Source organism: Hemiscyllium ocellatum, chromosome 7 (genome assembly GCF_020745735.1).
Source record: "Hemiscyllium ocellatum isolate sHemOce1 chromosome 7, sHemOce1.pat.X.cur, whole genome shotgun sequence".
Classification (NCBI taxonomy): Eukaryota; Metazoa; Chordata; class Chondrichthyes; order Orectolobiformes; family Hemiscylliidae; genus Hemiscyllium; species Hemiscyllium ocellatum.
Window position 1 is genome coordinate 74,489,180 of NC_083407.1, and position 19,247 is coordinate 74,508,426.

At 41.2% G+C, this 19,247-nt stretch overlaps 1 protein-coding gene across 1 annotated transcript in view; it reads left to right on the top strand.

Annotated features, from left to right (window-relative positions):
* Positions 1 to 2,873: 2,873 nt before the first annotated feature.
* nup35 (nucleoporin 35) overlaps positions 2,874 to 19,247 on the top strand; it is a 31,302-nt gene continuing 14,928 nt past the window's right edge. Inside the window, exons 1-5 of the mRNA XM_060827348.1 lie at positions 2,874 to 3,423; positions 7,461 to 7,628; positions 9,836 to 9,963; positions 12,404 to 12,461; positions 13,499 to 13,643. Of these exons, the coding sequence (XP_060683331.1) occupies positions 3,411 to 3,423; positions 7,461 to 7,628; positions 9,836 to 9,963; positions 12,404 to 12,461; positions 13,499 to 13,643 (512 nt within the window). The 5' untranslated portion in view covers positions 2,874 to 3,410. The remainder of the gene's footprint in view (positions 3,424 to 7,460; positions 7,629 to 9,835; positions 9,964 to 12,403; positions 12,462 to 13,498; positions 13,644 to 19,247) is intronic.

Below are 19,247 nucleotides of genomic sequence, written 5' to 3' on the forward strand. Positions count from 1 at the left end.
GACTTATTCACCTTATCCATTCCCTTCATGATTTGATAAACTTCTATAAGGTCACCTCTCAGCCTCTGTGCTTTAGGGAAAATGCCCCCAGCCTATTTAACCTCTCCTCATAGCTCAAACCCTCCAACTCTGGCAACATCCTTGTAAATATTTTCTGAACACTTTCAACAACACCTTTCCTACAGTAGGGAGACCAGAATTGAATACTTTATTCCAAAGCAAACTGCAATGTTAGCATTCATTTTGAAGATGGCTAGAATACAAAGCTGAGGCTGCAAAAGACTCTGGTCAGACCATATTTGGAATATTGAGAGTGGTTTTAAGCCCCATACCTAAGGAAGGATCTGACAGCCTTGTAGGACGTTTACAAGAATGATTCCAGGGATGAAGAGTTTGTCAAATGTGGAGTGATTGAAGAATCCAGGTCTGTACTCGGTGGTGTTTCGAAGGACGAGTGGGGGATTTCAGAATACTGATAGGCCTGGATAGTGTGGACATGAAAAGATGTTTCCTCTAGTAGGAGAGACTAGGACCTGAGGGCACAGCCTCAGAGTGAAAGGGCCACCATTTAAAAAGATGATGAGAAATTTCTTCAGCCAGAGGCTGGGAACTTATGCAGCTCATTGCCACAGAAGGCTGTTGAGGCAAGTCATCGAGTGTATTGGATATGAAAGCGAATCAGACTTTGCTTGCAATGGTAGAACATGAGCCAGATGCAATTGCAGATGCGATGTGATGCAGCAGAAAGAACACCAACCCCTGTGGAGTGTAGAAGGTCACTGTCCTTTCTGTGGTATTTCTGAGTTATTCCTCTGGACCACGGAGGAATCCAAGCTGGCAACCTTGGACCAGGCTGGCAGAGTCTGGTGCTCTTGGGGGAAGAGTACATCTCTCCTCTGCACCACCTTGTCCATCAGGATCTTCAGATAACTGTCCACAAAGTGGGGCACCAGTTTCTCCTTATTTTCCATGTCCACAGCAAATGTCACAAACTACGTAAGGCAACAATCTGGACTGATAGTGCTTCTCCAAGCACACAATGGCCATTTAAACTTGGGGCCAGTGCTACAGATGCTGGTCCATTCCAGTATATGCCAGCACTTGCAGGTTCTTCCAGATTTGGCAAGTGGGAGAGTTTAGCTAGCATCAAGATTGAGACAATAACACAAGTAAACTCATGAGGATCCATGAAGTTCACAGCTGAAAAAAACATAAGATTAAGCCTGGTACCTCTGATTCCTTTTCCGCACAAGTTGCCTGACCCACTATGTATTTCGAGCACTTGGTGTTTGTTTCTTCAGATTTCTGGCATCTGCAGGGTTTTACTTTGTATTCGGAGGTAAATAGTTGCTGTTATAACAAATTAATGTAGTTGGTATCAACCGTATTTCTCAGTTGCACACAGTGATTACATCATAAAGATGTTCTGTTGTCATTGCAATCAAATCAGGTCATCATAACAGTCCTGAAACTCTGGGATTCACCGTAATCATATTTTGATCTCTGCTTTCAAATCCAAAATGCCAATATTGTGAACAGTAACATCAAAGCAGAAAAGTATGTTTGAAGGCTAACATTCTGAAAACATGAGGACAAAAAGGGGAAAAGGGTGTCAGGAAATCCTCCTATATCTCTCTGTAATTTCGGGAGTAACTTCAACATCTGCTTTGGGAAATGTAGCATCTGCATTTCCTGCACTCTGTCTCATATGAACAACCATGGAAAAAGAAATGAACTACACCTTAGGGAATAGGGAAGGGCAAGGGCCAGAAAAGGGGAGACTTTCTGTTGGGCCAGTCTATGGACTTTTGGGGCAGACATGTCAGTTACTATAAATAATGAGATAGCTCATAATAAACTAAAACATAATGGATAAGGCACTGGCTTCCTCAGCCAGGGGTTGTGGGTTCATGTCCCATCTGGGGTGTCTGACTCTTCCTTGTGGGCGGCACGGTGGCACAGTGGTTAGCACTGCTGCCTCACAGCGCCTGTAGACCCGGGTTCAATTCCCGACTCAGGCGACTGACTGTGTGGAGTTTGCACGTTCTCCCTGTGTCTGCGTGGGTTTCCTCCGGGTGCTCCGGTTTCCTCCCACAGTCCAAAGATGTGCGGGTCAGGTGAATTGGCGAAGCTAAATTGTCCGTAGTGTTAGGTAAGGGGTAAATGTACGGGTATGGGTGGGTTGCGCTTCGGCGGGTCGGTGTGGACTTGTTGGGCCGAAGGGCCTGTTTCCACACTGTAAGTCTAATCTAATCTAAATTGCTGGAGAAACTCAGCAGTTCTAGCAGCATCTGCGGAGAGAAAAAACGTTAAGTTCCAGTCCCTTCTTCAGAACTGTTTTGAAAATGTTAACTGTTTATCCAGTAATTCATGTTTTTGTTTATTTAAGGCTGAGATAGATAATTGATCAGTAGGAAAATCAAGGGTTATTGAGAAAGGGCAGGAAAGTAACATGAGGAATGTTGCATTAAGCAGCATCCTATTGAATGGTGAGCAGATTTGAGGGGCAGAATGGCTTACTCCTTTCCTATTATGGATCTGAGGAAGGGTCACTCAACCCAAACGTTAACTCTGATCTGTCTCTACAGATGCTGCCAGACCTGCTGGGCTTTTCCAGCAATTTCTATTCTGGCCCATGTTTCTTATGGATTTTTTCAGATTTCCAGCATCCACAGTTTTTTGTTTTATATTAATTCAGAAAAATATTTTTAAAAATGTTCAAATTATAATGATGTAAACGGGTAGAACAAAAGACTATGACTTGGGGGAGTGGGTGGGAGGTGTAGAACCATGATTAAGTCCTTTCAGGATGACTGACATCAGTGTTCCCTGCTGATAGGCACACACAAGTGGAACTAGGACAGGACAAGAAACTCTATAATTCTACAAGCCAATCTACAGTGCTGGTCCTACATGTTTAAGCATGTCAGATCAGTCGATATGCCACAGACAAACTCTCTAAACATTCCTATTAACTCTATGACGATAAAGTCATTTCTCTCTACACCATTTGATCTCACAAGATTCATTGCTCTTTGGGCGTTTTCTGTATAATTTGGGAAGCAGCTTGGCTGATTTCCATTCAGTCTCACACTAATTGGAGAAGTGTTGCGGCTGCACCAAGGAGCCAATTCTTTCCACGCTCAACCCTTGGAAGGAAACACAATCAACTAAAGTGAGTGACGCTTTTCCCATCGTGCAGCTCCGCTCTTACAGTTGGAGATTTTCCGCCATTTTTGAAAGTGCACAGAATTAGTGCAGGAGGCGGTTGCTAAGAGGCGGTGAAGAAGCTGCTGGAGGAGACGGTGGGGAGGTGAAGAAGGAACTTGCAGGAGGAGGCGGCAGCGGGGTGAAGAAGGAGCTGCTGGATCTCAGGTCTATGTGTCGCTCGCACGCTGCAAGCGGCGGCCATGGAGTTCCAAGGTAAGAACCGGCTCAACGGCTGAGCGCGAGCCCCTGGGCCAGGGTCCGGTTGCGCGAGGCCTCGCGAGCTGGGGCCGTTGGTTGCGTGCGCGCGCGGTCTGGGAGATGGGGGGAGGACACGGGGTGTTGAATGGGTGCTGTGTTGTTGGGGGAAGGGAGAGAGTCGGTGTGGACCCGGCTCTGGCACCGGAGCAGGAGCTCGCCAGACGAAGGAAGTGAAGCGGTGCCCCTCGCACATGGACGTGGGGAAAATGCTTCCCCCGGTGTTTAACTGTTTCAATCAACTTTTGCCATCCGGACAAGGGATGTCGGGAACGAATTAATATTCGACAGCTCCGTTTGTTTATGGATCACCATATGAGAGGATCTTTATGTGCATTACATGCAGGATCGCAATTTATTCACCGGGCAAAAGTGAGGACTGAAGATGCTGGAACCCAGAGTTTATTCACCGGGGCCTAGTTGACTCTGATCTTTATGGGTGGAATTCCGCACTGAATCGAGCCAGTGCCGTTCCTTTTTCGGAAGGCTTACTTTGCTCAGAATCAGTGTTGAACCAGACCTATTTAATAGTTTGTAATTTGTGACCCTATCTGGCCGTTGCAATTCTTAAAAATTATTTAACGCAGTTATTACTTAATGACCTTTCCACAGGGCGGCTGTACAATGAAAGATACATTTTTTGTGTGTGGTTCTTCTGAGCAAAGCCCAGCCACGTGGGTTACAAGAAAATGCTAAATAGTCAGCCACGGATGGCCAACCAACGCCCTTACGTACAACGTAAAGAGTTTAAAAAGATAATTAATTTGAAGAAGTTATATCAGGTTGTTGCCTTCGACCTCTAAGTTCATTTGCCAGTTTTGTTTTAAAGGCCTAGGTAGTAAAGGAAGCGCATCTTATTTCTGGATCGACATATTTCCTGTAAGGACTGCAGATGCTGCAATCTGTACTGAAAACAAATGTTGGAGATCGCAGTGGGTCAGACAGCATCCACTGAGAGAGAGAGAACAAGCAAACATTTCAAGTCTACGTGACTCTTCTTCAGTGACTCTTCAGCTTAGAATGATCTATTGCGTCTTGGAATCGGGGCCCAAACTTCTTGCATTGTGGCCTTGCGTATGATAAGCTTATTCTGGATCAGTGGTGCTGGAAGAGCACAGCAGTTCAGGCAGCATCCAAATTGCAGCGAGCTTAGGTCATCAGAATCAAATTGTTAATGATTTCAGGCTCTCAACACCACACGAGTGTGGGGTATGCATGAGCAGTGTAAGGTGGTGCGAAATGGTTATTCAAATAAGATGTAATTGAAGATTATGGGCGGCACAGTGGCACAGTGGTTGGCACAGTGGTTAGCACTGCTGCCTCACAGCACCTGTAGACCCGGGTTCAATTCCCGACTCGGGCGACTGACTGTGTGGAGTTTGCACGTTCTCCCCGTGTCTGCGTGGGTTTCCTCCGGGTGCTCCGGTTTCCTCCCACAGTCACAAAGATGTGCGGGTCAGGTGAATTGGCCAAGCTAAATTGCCCGTAGTGTTAGGTAAGGGGTAAATGTAGGGGTATGGGTGGGTTGCGCTTCGGCGGGTCGATGTGGACTTGTTGGGCCGAAGGGCCTGTTTCCACACTAAGTCTAGTCTAGTCTAGTCTATATAAATTTCACTTAGGTAGGAATAGATGTTGTATTCAGACATTAATCTCCAAGACCAGTTGTTTGATGTGCTTGGATCAGTTTTAATCATTCTTGTGGTGCATTTCCTTGATGTAATTAGAAAAGATCAGATTGATACTTGCACGTAAGTCTGGTGGAAATCTATTCTGTCTGCTGTGTTTGTTGTTTTTTTGAGAGCAGTTATTTAAAATTAACTACTTTTAGAGTAACATGTCAGACTTCTGAAGAAGAGTCACTGGTCCCAAAATGTTAACTCTGCTTCCTGCCTACACATGTTACCAGACTTGCAAAGATTTTCAGCAATTTCTATTTTTATATCAAGCTTTCTTGCTTTCAAGTTTAAATTTTATGGCTGTAAATGGTGAATTCTGAGGATGAAAAATGTTGATAGAAGTGAACTGAACAGAACTACTTTTAAATACTTGCTTTCTATAATGTATACGAGTGTAAAATTGTCAAATTACTAACATTTTATCCTGTTCATTGGTAGTTGAACATTCTACCATTACGGTTAATTTCTTGGACCAGCTTATTTGATCTCTTCAACTTCCTTTGGGTTACCCCAAAATAAGCAAGTGCAGTTTTCCTTGTAAGTCATAGATTTATAAACCAAGAGGCCTTCTTTGTAACATGAAACAAAGACAGTAATACTTTTCCAAGTCGGTTGTGACTGACATGACTTGTGAATTGGTGTTTATATTGCAGTGATCTGGGGATTTGCTTATGTCAATAGCATATCTAGCAAATTAAAAGTAAAATTGCTTCAGAGTGAATCTGAGAAATACACTCCTTGAGCATTTTTGCACAGGTAGTAGTATAACGTTGAGCTTCATACTTGGTTAACAATAAGGCTACCATTGCAGGTAGAATCAGAATAAAATAAATCCTAAATCAGTTCCCAGGCTAGAGGCATGTTCGTATGAAATAGCTTCAAGAGTCTGATGCAGAAGCTGTGTTCAGCCAACTTAGTTTTTTTTAAATTGGATTCCCTACAGTGTGGAAACAGGCCCTTCGGCCCAACCAGTCCACACCGACCCTCCAAAGAGTAAGCCACCAAGACCCATTTCCCTCCGACTGATGCACCTAACACTATAGGCAATTTAGTTTTGCCAACTCACCTAACCTGCACATCTTTGGACTGTGGGACGAAACCTGAGTACCCGGAGGAAACCCACACAGACACAGAGAATATGCAAACTCTACACAGTCAGTCGCCCGAGGCTGGAATCAAACCTGGGGCCCTGGTGCTGTGAGGCAGCAGTGCTAAACGCTGAGCCACTGTGCTGCGGTGCTTACACTTTTGCACAATATGAGAGCATGAAAAGGAACCCAATGTAATTTGGAAGGGACAGAATGTTATTACTCATTTAGTTTGTCCTTTTATGATTTGGAAATTTAAACAGACCAATCAGATTTACAATTTAACATAATGAAGAAGAGACTGCCAGCAAAATGGCCCTCTGGGCATGATCAGACATGGCCTGTGATAGTAATTGGCTATGGTAGCCCACAGGAAGTGTCTGTATGCACATGTGCTGCTGATGTCACTGGTGGGATTTAGGTGGTGGGTGGGATTTAGGAGGTTGGGGACAGGAGCTGTCTTCCCTGGCAGTATTGGTAGAAGGAGTCTCCTTGGGACTGTCTCTTCTTCATTAGGTTAAATTGGAAATCTGATTGATCTGTTTAAATGTCCAATCATTAAAGCACAAACTAAATGTCCGTTGCAAATTATGCTGGGTTCCTTTTCATGCTCTCATATTTTGCACCCCTTACAGTTGGCTTTTGCAGCCTTTTATGTCAGTGTTTACTACTGTCATGATTAATGGATACATAATAACTTGGGAAACCAAGATCTGTCCATATTTGTATCTTGAATGTAAATCACATGCAATTCACAGAACAAAAATTGATTGTTCAGTGAAACTCATCTGTGCTGGAGTTTACACTCCGCATGAATGTTTCTTTTCACACCCATCTTTATTTCATCTTGTCTGTATTTTCTTCATTACTTTCTCATGCTTATAATGCTTCCCTTTTAAAAGTGTCTTTGATATTTGCCTGAATTGTTCTGTTGAGTAGTAATTTCCACATTGTAACCACCCTCTGGGTAAATAGGTTTGTCCTGAATTCTTCTTCAGGCATAATTTTCAACTGTCTATTCTAAGCGCATTAGTGTTGACCTCTTCCATAGGTGGACCTGTCTCAGCAAGTCTATTCTATCAAATCTTTTTAATTTTTAAATCATCACTAGAAAAGTGAGTGTTTTTCACTTAAGAACAATGTAATATTTGTGTTGTAATATATATTCAAGTCTATATTGCATATATTGTATTGCTTTTATATTCTAAGGATCTCTTTCTCTTGATTATAGGATCTGAACCAATGGCATTGGGATCGCCAACATCTCCTAAGCCAGGTGCAGGTGCTCAGTTTTTACCTGGTTTCTTAATGGGAGATTTACCAGCCCCAATAACTCCTCAACCACGGAACTTTTGTGGCACTTTGGCAGGAATAATGGACATACGATCTCCTTTTGGAGGCAAGTGGGGTCAAGCAATGTCATTGGGGATCAATGACGTTTGAGTCGACATGTAATTTGTATTTGGAAAGTTCAGTTTTAATTTTAATATATACTAGGTGATGGGTGAGGTATTTGGATATTTTTCATGTTTTCAGTAAATGCTTAACTGAAACAACTTACTCTGAGACACTGTTAAACAAAATTGATAATTCTCCTCAGTACTATGCTGCTTTGGTAGAAAGTTGTGATCTGCAAACTTTTCATTATGTTCTTTAATAGGGAATGCTTAAGTAATAATGGCTGAATCTAGATTTTGAAATAATATTGATGTTGCATTAAAACTTTCGGGCTTTGATTAAGTCTGAATATTACACGTGACAAAGCCTCCACATTTTGGAGAAATCATTGTATATGTTGCTACGTTTTCATGTCTTATCTGTTAAGTTTTATTGTACAGTGTTATTTATTCTTTATCCATAAATATGAAGTTACAATCATACAATACCAGGTTATAGTCCCACAGGTTTATTTGAAAGTACAAGCTTTCAGAGTGCTGCACCTTCATCAGGTATCTAGGACACAAAATTTACTTGTATGACAGATTGATCTTTTATAAAACTAGGAGAAAGTGAGGACTGCAGATGCTGGAGGTCAGAGTTGAAAGTGTGGTGCTGGAAAAACGCAGTAGGTCAGGCAGCATCCAAGGAGCAGGAGAATCGATGTTTCGGGCAAAAGACCTTCATTAGGAATGAGACTGGGAGCCTCTGGGGTGGAGAGAAGAATGAGGGAGGTGGGGCTGGTGGGGAAAGTAGTTGAGAGGATGATAGGTGGATGGAGGTGGGGACAATGGTGATAGATCAGAGGGGAGGGTGGCGCAGATAGGTGGTAAAGAAGATGGACAGGTCATGAAGGCAGTGCTGGGTTGGATCTGGGATAAGATTTTGGGGGTTGGGGGGGGCGGGGCGGGGGGGGGGGGGGGGGGGGTGGTGGGTGTTGTTTGAGGGTCCTGAGGTGGAAGATGAGTTATTCTTCCTCCAGGTGTAGAGTGGTTAAAGAGTGGCGATGGCGGAGGCCCAGGACTAGCATGTCCTTGGAGTAGTGGGAAGCAACTGGAAGTGTTTGGCCATGGGGCAATAGGGTTGTTTGGTGTGGCTATCAGCCTTTACTCAGCAACTTTGCATTGTTGAGTACCCTGAAGTCCACTTTGGAGGATGGTCACCTGAAGATCCAAGGCCGAATGTCCTTGACTGCTGAAATGTTCCCTCAATGGGAGGGGACATTTCTGTCTGGCAATTGTTGCACAGTGTCCATTCATCCATTGTTGTGGTGTCTGCTGATAGCCACATTTGATACTAATGAGGATAGCTTCAACCGGGATCTTGCGTCACAGTACGGGTGACCCCACTACACTATACATTCTGTCTCACAAACACGTACACTCTTATAGACCCTCTCCCACATGCGTGCGCACACCTCTCTCAGATATGTACGCTGTCACAGGGGCGCACACTATCAAGCACGCAGATACACTCACATGTGTACATGTACACGCACACCCAAGTCTATGGGGTGAATTTGCATCTGCAGAGTTGTATTTGCAGATACATGCTATTTTGTTCTAAAAACATTCAATCTGTAGGCAGTCAGTCCATGTGACACTTTTTTAAATTCCAGCTTTACAAATAGAACCAGTCTGAGTCAACTTTGGCATACAGACAGACTCTAATTGCACAGGTTTTAATGCATTGTTTGGGCTGAGTTGCCACTTTTTTTTAATACACTGATTAAAACCTCAGGAAAGTGATTTGAAAGAAGTTCTGGAATTTACATGTTATAGAATCGAAATCTGCATCCCTTTCTAAGTGGTTAAAGACTTAACCTCGGTTAGTTCAGTGCATTGCATTGTTGTGTGAAACATTGATCTTTTATAAAAATAAATAGTGTCCAATGATTCTGTCCCACTAGCTATCTGGTGAAGGAGCAGCACTCTGAATGCTTGTATGTTCAAATAAATCTGTTGTACTATAACCTGGTGTTGTGTGATTTTAAAAAAAATTTTGTTCACCCCAGTCCAACACTGGCAACTCCTAATCATAAATATGAATAAAAACTTTAAGTTGCTCAGCTTTTATATTATTAACAAGTGTTTAATTTGTAAAGCTAGCGCAGTAAAGACACCTTGAATAGTAAAATATCATCACTCATTTCTATTTTCTCAAATACAGGAGGCACACCACCTCAACCAGTTGTACCCACTCCGAAAGATAAGTGTGGCGCACCACCAGTTCGTAGTTTGTATGATGATTTGGGAACCACAAGAACTGGACTTTCACCCATAAGTTCAAGACAACTGGTAAGAAACTAGGTACACTGTAAGGATTGCTTTTAATTGGTAAAATGTTTCCGTTCTTCAGTTGTATTGAATGTGACCAAATTTTCTGAGAAATTTTAGAGCTGGATGCTTCATAAGAGCCTTGTAAAGTGAAATTTGACAGCAAAACATGTAAGGACAGGTGACTAATGTCTCCATGAAACTGAGCAAGTGAAGCTGTTTATCAGGCTGAACGAGACCATAAATTTAAAGGGACTTGGAGGGGGAAGAAGGAACTGATATTGTATGGCACAATTTTATGTATGCAGGGACCATTGCAGAAAAACATTACTTTAAAAACTGTCTCTTAAAGGAGGAAGGCAGGGTATGGATTAGAGAGGTTTGGGGCCCAAACAGTTGAAAATGTGATCAACAGTACAAGAGGAGTTAAAATTGGAGATGCGTGCAATTCTGGTCTCCTTCCTATCGGAAGGATGTTGTGAAACTTGAAAGGATTCAGAAAAGATTTATAAGGATGTTGCCAGGGTTGGAGGATTTGAGGATAGGGAGAGGTTGAATAGGCTAGGGCCAGGGGTGGGGAACCTGCAGCCTTATGGCCAGCCGCATGCGACCTTCTAGGCCATTACGTGTGGCCTTTGGAATGAATCCAAATTTTGCAGAACAAATCTTTTATTTTTATGTTTTTTCGTCCTTTATTTTAATTTTAATCTTAAATTGAATGTACTTAAAATACCAGAGAGTAAAAGAAAATTCAACGAAATAATCCTCATAGACTGACCACCACAATTTTAAAAAAAAAGTGAATTTTGAACAATATGTAATTGAAGTTTCTTGGATGCGGCCTTATTAGATTACAACTAACATTATGTGGCCTTCCAACATGAAGAGGTTCCCCACCTCTGGACTAGGGCTGTTTTCTCTGGATCATTGGAGGCTGAGGGGTGACCGTATAAACTTCATAAAATCATGAGAGGCATAGATACTATAAATAGACAAAGTCTTTTCCCTGGGATGGGGGAGTCCAGAACTAGAGGACATAGGTTTAGGGTGAGAGGGGAAATATATAAGAGAGACCTAAGAGGCAACTTTTTCACTCAGAGGGTGGTAAGCTGCCAGAGGAAGTGGTAGAGGCTGGTACAATTGCAACATTTAAAAAGCATCTAGATAGTTAGATGAATAGGAAGGGTTAAGAGGGATATGGGCCAGGTGCTGGCAGGTGGCACTAGTTTGGGCTGGGATATCTGGTCGGCATGGACAAGTTGGACCGAAGGGTCTGTTTCGGTGCTGTATACATCTCTATGACTCTATGCCCCTCATGAGTTTATTAACCTCGATAAAGCTCACCCCTCAGCCTCCAACACTCCAGGGAAAACAGTCCCAGCCTATTCAGCCTCTCCCTATAGCTCAAATCCTCCTATCCAGGCCACATCCTTGTAAGTATTTTCTGAACCCTTTTAAGTTTCACAACATCCTTCCGATTGGGTTGGGATATCTGGTCGGCATGGATGAGTTGGACCAAAGGGTCTATTTCCATGCTGTACATCTCTATGACTCTGTGCGAGAAACCAGAATTAGATGAGTACAGGGAGCTGAGGAGATTTGAAAACAAAGATGGAAATTTTAAAATTTAGCTGTTGTTTAAGTGGAAACCAGTATAGTGATGGTCGATGAATTAAATTAAAGCGGCAAAGTTGTGGTGACTTCAAGTTCACTGATGGTAGTGGATTTGGTAGTGAATTAAAGTAGGCAAGTTTGAGGTGCCAAATGTATGGATGAAGGTTTCATCACTAAGTAAACTAAAATGGGGAAAATCGGAGTTTAAAATGAGTGATCTTGTTGCAAAGATATGTGGGCAGGAACTCATCCAGGGTCAATAAATACACACAGCATGCAGTCTAATTCTGAGACAGCTGGCAGGAAGCTAGATACAATGGTCAAGGAATGATGTTCGATAAAGGCAGGAGGTTGGGAATGAAACTCATTGCAGGTAGTTTTCTGCCTATGATTAAATCGGTAAGCATGGCACGCCATCAGTTTGTAGTAGATTATATGACAATTTCAAATATTGTAAAGTCTGAAAAGTGTGTGAATTCTATTTAGTGTTCTATCATTTATTATTTTTGAATGCTTTCTGTTGTGTATTTGGAATGAATATTTAAAACCATAGCCTTTTACTTTAAGGAAAGTGGTTTCTTCCTTATTTTGCAGGACTGTCTGTGCCAAATGCTGAATGTAGTTGATGTGGATGTACATTCTACTTCAAAATCTCTGGCATTGCAGTTTTCTTGCGTTTTGAGGAGTCCAGGTGTTGCAAGGAATTGCTCCGCTTCCTTTCATGAATTGTTTTTTTTCCCGCTGCACTGTATTTCTGCATAAGTTGCCAGAAATTTACATCATTTGTTGACATCAAATTTAAGATTACTTTTAAAAACTTCTCATTGGACTTTTTTTCACATTGCAGGCTAATGTTCAAAAAGTTCAAACTCCTCTTTCTGGAAATAATGTAACTCCTGGATCAGGTATGTTTATTTTGTATAGTTCTTCATTGAAGTATTAGCAGTGATGTTCTATACCAAGAAACTGCTATTAGTTTACAGTCTTCATCAAATCTATGATTTCTTTATATTCGATATAGTATGTAACAGTTAATGTTTATAGTGAAAGCATGTAGAATTCCTCATTGTCAATGTATTCATGATAAAGATATAAATTTGCCTCTTTCTACCTTTTTGTGTTCTAAGATTCAAGACCTTTACAGTAGTTTAACTTGTCAGAGCTGTGGCTCATCCCTAAATGGATAGGTAGACTTATGTTTTTGGTTACAAAATGAACACCACCTCTGACTACTTCGCTGTCAATTGACTGCTTACATCTGTGATGAATTCTTTTCCCATAGAGTTGCTAGTTGGAAAGTGTTTATGAATTCACAGGCCTCTCATTTCTTTCAGGAATAGTAAGTCAAAGTTGCTGCCTTGGATGAGCAATACACTGAGGGGCCAGTAGACTTCTTAAGTTGCTGTGTGAATGGGATACATTGAACAATCCAGTCGTGGATGTTGATGTCTCTCTTACTGTCATAAGATGTTTGAGGTTGTAAATCCCCTAGCTCACTAACTGCTTAATATTTCTAATCATTAGTACCAGTGACATGGTATCTCCTGGTCAGAAAAATGTTCTGTGGATCTTCCATTCTATTACCGATTGCAGATTGTAAAATGTCAAAATGATAAATCTAATGATTAAGTTTACAAAGGTACACTTCTTCTGAACCTGTTATCAGTTTACAATATCTCCTTTCATATGTATATGCCAAGTATCTTAAAACCATTTCTAAATTATGGGTGGGATTTTCCTTTCTTCATTTGAAGTCCAAAATCCTTTTCTTCAAAATTGTGTGGTCCTTCTGCTTTGGTTGATTCCTTAAAGCTCAGTTTTGTTTACTGCTGAATATAGAATACATTTATTTTAAATTTGTATCCTTGAGTAATTCATGTCATAAAAAGGAGTGTAATGATGTGACGACTGTGAATTAGAAAAATCTATCTCTCTTCCTTAGGTACCACTAGTATATTTAGTCCAGCCACTATTGGCCAACACAGAAAGGTGACTCTTTCTCCTGCCCAGGCGGATCCTTTCTACACACAAGGAGAATCTCTTACTTCAGATGATCATTTAGATGACACATGGATCACAGTTTTTGGGTTTGTATGATGTGTACATTCTTCTGGAATTGTAGAAACTCTATTTTTCTGGATCAAAGATGAGAATTAAGTTGTTTTATCTATCAAAGAACTGCGGTTGCTGGAGATCTGTAATAAAAACAAAAATTGCTGGCAAAACTCAGCAGATCTGGCAGCACCTGGGAAGGAAGCAGAGTTAATGTTTCAGAACAGTTCTGATGAAGAGAATTAAGTTGAGTTCAACTTTCAGGGAATTGTACTTTTAGTTTGGATGGGTAATTTTGTTTGTGTGCGTTAATTTAGATTAAATGGCTTTTCGTCCCTCAGAGTTTGTTAAGTCAGAAGACGTTTTGGATAGTATTTTACTGCAACACAAACTAGCATTCAATCTGAGTGGCTTTATTATTTGCTGATTAGGTTTAAATCCAGAACTAATTACATTTGTAACTGCCATGTAATAGTTTTTGAGGGAAAGCATTTGTGTGTACAAAAACAATAATTAATCTAATTTACAAGTACCTGCTTTTATGTAGTACTTTTTACTTCTCCTACCTAGCATGTTTTCTAAGATTGCATTTTTGGAGTGGCATTTTCAAAATTGTGCAACATCTTTCCATTCAAGAATAGTACAGTACAGAAAAGAGACCAGTCGACTCATCAAACCAACAGCACTCTCTCTCTCTCGTATTATTCTTTCATCCTGTTTTCAATCACCACCTCATTCAGACCCTCGAACTTGCTGTAACCTTCAGTAAGATCATGGCTGTTCGGTGGCTGAACTCCATGTGTCTGCCTTGGCCCCATATTCCTTGATAGTCTTGCTTCATTAAAAAAAATGTCTACCTTGCATTGAAATTTAACAATTGAATTAGCATTGACCACCATTTAAGGGAGAGAGTTCCAAATCTCCATTATTCTTTGCATCTAGAATTGCTTCAAATATCTCTCCTGCATGGCGTGGCCCTAAACCTTTAACTGTACTCCCTGATTCTAGAATATTCAATCGGAGTGGAAATGATTTATCTTTATCTATGCTGTCTTTCCCTATTATGTCCTGAAGAACTCAATTAGATCAACCCTTAACATTCTAAATTCTAGGGAATAAAGGCCTAATCTATCCTCATGACTTAACCTTTGAAGTTCAGGTATCATTTCTGTAAACCTGCATTGAACACCCTCCAAGGCCAAAACATCCTTCCACAGTTCTCTAAGTGGGGTCTAACTGGGGTTTTGTATAACTGCAGCATAACATCTACAATCCCTATACTCCATCACTTTAGATATGAAGGTAAGCATTTCATTTGCTGCCTAGACTGTTTTCTGCACATTTTCATGGCATTTGAAAGAGCTGTGCACCTGAACGTCCAAATCTCGCTGGAAATCTACTATAACTAACTTTATGCTTTCTTAAAAAAAAACCCAGATCTATTCTTTCTCAGTCTGAAATATATGATCTCACACTTGCTTATATTAAAATCATAGCTGCATAGCTTTGCCCATTCACCTAATTGACCAATATCCTGTTGTATTTTTATGCTGTCATCAACACTGTCTACAATGTTGCCCAGTTTTGTGTTGTCAGCAAACTTGCATATTTGACTTTTTATGCCATTATCCAAGTCATTGATGAATAATTGAGTGAATAATTGAGCCCCCAATACAGATCCCTTCAGGACATCACTAGTCATGCCCTGCCAACTTGAGCGCTTACCCATTATTCCAAATCTGTTCCTTCCCACTCAACTCGTTTCCAATCCATGTCAGTAATTTTCCCTGAATTCTGTAGGCTTCCACCTTGCCTAACAGTCTCTTTTGTAAGTCCATGTAAACAATATGGACTTAGCTGTGCCCAACACTTCTGTCACCTCTTCAAAAACTGAATTTGGTCAGATATGACCTACCCATCATGAATCCATGCTTACTCTCCTTGATTAACTGGATGTTTTTGGTGATCAGTTACCCTACCCTCAATTATAGACTCCAGCCACACCATGAATGTTAGTCTAACTGGTCTGTAATTCTGGATTCCTTTGTCACCTTAAAGAGCAGAGTGACATGAGCAAATTTTCATTCCAGAGGTACAACTCCTGAATCCATGGAACACTAAAGATTATGGTTAGGGCATCCGCATCGTGTTCTCCTATCTCCTTTAACATCATTGGACGAGGGCTATCAGGTCCTGGAGATTTGTCAATCTTCGGTTCCATTACATTTCCCATTGTCGATGATTGATTGATTGATTGATTGATTGATTTACTAAAGCTAATATTGTTTAGACTCTATCCTTGATCCCTCTATTAATTTCTTTTGAGACTTCCAGCAAGCTATCCTCCTCTTCTATGAATATTAAAGTAAGCAATCATTCAGTATATCTACCATTTTCCATATTGACTGACATTATCCACCCCCCACTCAACCTTAAGTTGGCCAACAGTAATCTTCACAGGCACTTACCCTTTCTTAACGATAACATCTCTTTTTATAGTCTTGTGTCCCTTTAAAAGTTTCCTTTTGAAATCCTTTTTAGCCGTTCTTAGAAGCTGCTTTGCGACCCTTTTCTTGCTCTTTGTATTTGTCCTATTCTCTGGAATCTATACTGTTTTTTGCATTTTTAAATGCCCTTTTAATTTTATGCTGTCCTCTACCACCTCATGTCTGTGGTTTTCTTTGGTCAGGCGGAGCGTTTACTTAAGTACAAACTGCTTTTGATTAGCACTTAATGTTATTTTCAACACCCTCCACTATTCCTCAGTGTTTTACTTATTAACAGAGGGGTTCCTGGTTTACTATGGACAGTCTTTGCCTCATCCTGTCAAAGTCATCCTCAAGCATCTAGCACTTGTCAACTACTGGCCAATCCCAGCCTTCCTTTCTCAAATCATTAAACATCTTGTCATCTCTCAAATTGCACTTGACTGTCACAGAACTTCAAATTTGGATTGACCGCAGCCAAATTTTTGAAATAACTGTTATAAAACTAAAAATCACATCTGTGTGAGTACGAAAATGATTCCTCCTCATCCCACACTACATATTTGCACCTTTTCTGGCACAGTTGGCCACATCATCCTTCAATGTTCCATCACTGTCCTTCAGCTTGGTGGAATTGTTCTGCCCATGTTTCTGTCCAGTTGCTTCCAGAGTAAGACTTAGCATTCTGCTGCCCTGTTGCCTCAGGTATTGCCCTAGGAATCTGTTCTGCCTGACCCATTTCTCACTTATGGTTGTCACTGCACTACATAAGCAGGCAACACGCAGCTCTGTGTAACTGCCATCACCTTCCTCAGTTCCTCCTTTCGGTGTTAAATTGTTAAACTATTTATTCACCATTTGTTCCAGTTTGCAATTTACTGAAATTTATGCTCACATAAGGAAGATTGAAGCCATTTGTTTTGGCTCATCTCCACATTTTGTTCCCTTGGTACCAGTTCTACCCCTCTCCCTTGCAATAGTCGAAGACTAAAACTAATCTATTTGCAACCTTGGTGTCATGTTTGATCCTGAGTTGAACTTAAAATTGCATTGACAAATCACCACCAAGGCTGACTGTTTCCACCACTTTAACACTACCTGAATTCAACTGCAGAATATCATATTCATGCCTTGTTTTGTCTAAACTTGACTATTCTAATGCATTAATAGCTGGTCTCCCACATTTCCATCTCTAGAAATTTGAGGTAACTTAAAAATTTTCTGGCTGTATTTTGAGGCAAGTTTTACATTGATTCACAATCCTGTGAATCATCTTGGAACGTTTTGTTACTTTAAAAATGCATTGCCTTGAAACTCATTCAACCAGTCTTCTCCATATCCCTGTAATTTTTCTTCAAGTATTGATCTATATTCATTGTACTAATATTGAATCAATTTCCATTTCCCTTATCTGGCAGTGTGTGTCAAATCCCTGCAGAGACATCTTTTCAAAAGAACAAATAGCTTGCCTTCCTGTTCCCTCTGGCTCTTGATCCATGGGTCATAGAGTCTTCGAGATGAATAGCATGGAAACAGAACCTTCAGTCCAAATTGTCCATGCCGACCAGATATTCCAACCCAATCTAGTCCCATCTGCCAGCACCGTGCCCATATCCCTCCAAAGCCTTCCTATTCATATACCCATCCAGATGCCTTTTAAATGTTGCAATTGTACTAGCCTCCTCCATTTCCTCTGGCAGCTCATTCCATACACATACCACCCTCTGCATGAAAATGTTGCATCTTAGGTCTTTCTTACAAATTTCCCCTGAAACCTATGCCCTTTAGTTCTGGATTCCCCCACCCAAGGGAAGAGACTTTGTCTATTTATTCTATCCAGGTCCCTCATGATTTTAGGGACCTCTATAAAGTCACCTCTCAGCCTCTGATGCTTAAGGAAAAACAGCCCTAGCCTATTCAACCTCTCCCTATAGCTCAAATCCTCCAATCTTGGCAACATCCTTGGTAAATTTTCTCTGAACCCTTTCAAGTTTCGCAACATCTTTCCGATAGGAAGGAGACCAGAATTGCATGCAATATTCCAACAGTGGCCTAACCAATGTCTTGTATAGCCACAACATGATCTCCCAACTCCCATACTCAATAATCTGACCAATAAAAGAAAGCATACCAAATGCCACCTTCACTACCCTACCTACCTGTGACTCCACTTTCAAGAAGCTATGAACCTGCACTCCAAGGTCTCTTTGTTCAGCAACACTCCCTAGGACCTTACCATTAAGTGTATAAGTCCTGCTAAGATTTGCAGCACCTTGCATTTATCTCAATTAAACTCCATCTGCTACTTTTCAGCCCGTTGGCCCATCAGCTCAAGACCCTGTTGTAATCTGAGGTAACTACCTTCGCTGTCCACTACACCTCCAATTTTGGTGTCATCTGCAAACTTACTAATTGTACCTCTTATGCTCATATCCAGATCGTTTATATAAATGATGAAATGTAGTGGACCCAGCACCATGTGGCATTCCACTGGTCACAGGCCTCCAGTCCGAAAAAACAACCCTCCATCACCATCCTCTGTTTTCTACCTTTGTGCCAATTCTGTATCCAAATGGCTAGTTCTCCCTGTATTCCATGAGATCTAACCTTGCTAATCAGTCTCCCATGGGAACCTTGTCAAATGCCTTACTGAAGTCCATATAGATCACACCTGCTGCTCTGCCCTCATCAATCGTCTTTGTTACTTCTTCAAAAAACTCAATCAAGTTTGTGCGAGATGATTTCCCTCTCATAAAGCCATATTGACTATCCCAAATCAGTCCTTGCCTTTCCAAATACATGTACATCCTGTCCCTCAGGATTCCCTCCAACAGCATGTCCACCACCGACATCAGGCTCACTGGTCTGTAGTTTTCTGGCTTGTGCTTTACCACCCTTCTTAAACAGTGGCACCATGTTAGCCAACTTCCAGTCTTCCGGTACCTCACCTGTGACTATCGATGATACAAATTTCTCAACAAGGGGCTGAGCAATCACTTCTCTAGCTTCCCACAGAGTTCTGATCAGGTCCTGGGGATTTATCCACTTTTATACATTTCAGCATCTTTGATAGCAGTTTCTCCATTTACATAGGCTAAACCCTTCCTCATTTTAAACACTTTTGAGCATTTCACCTTCTGTGCTCAAGGAAAG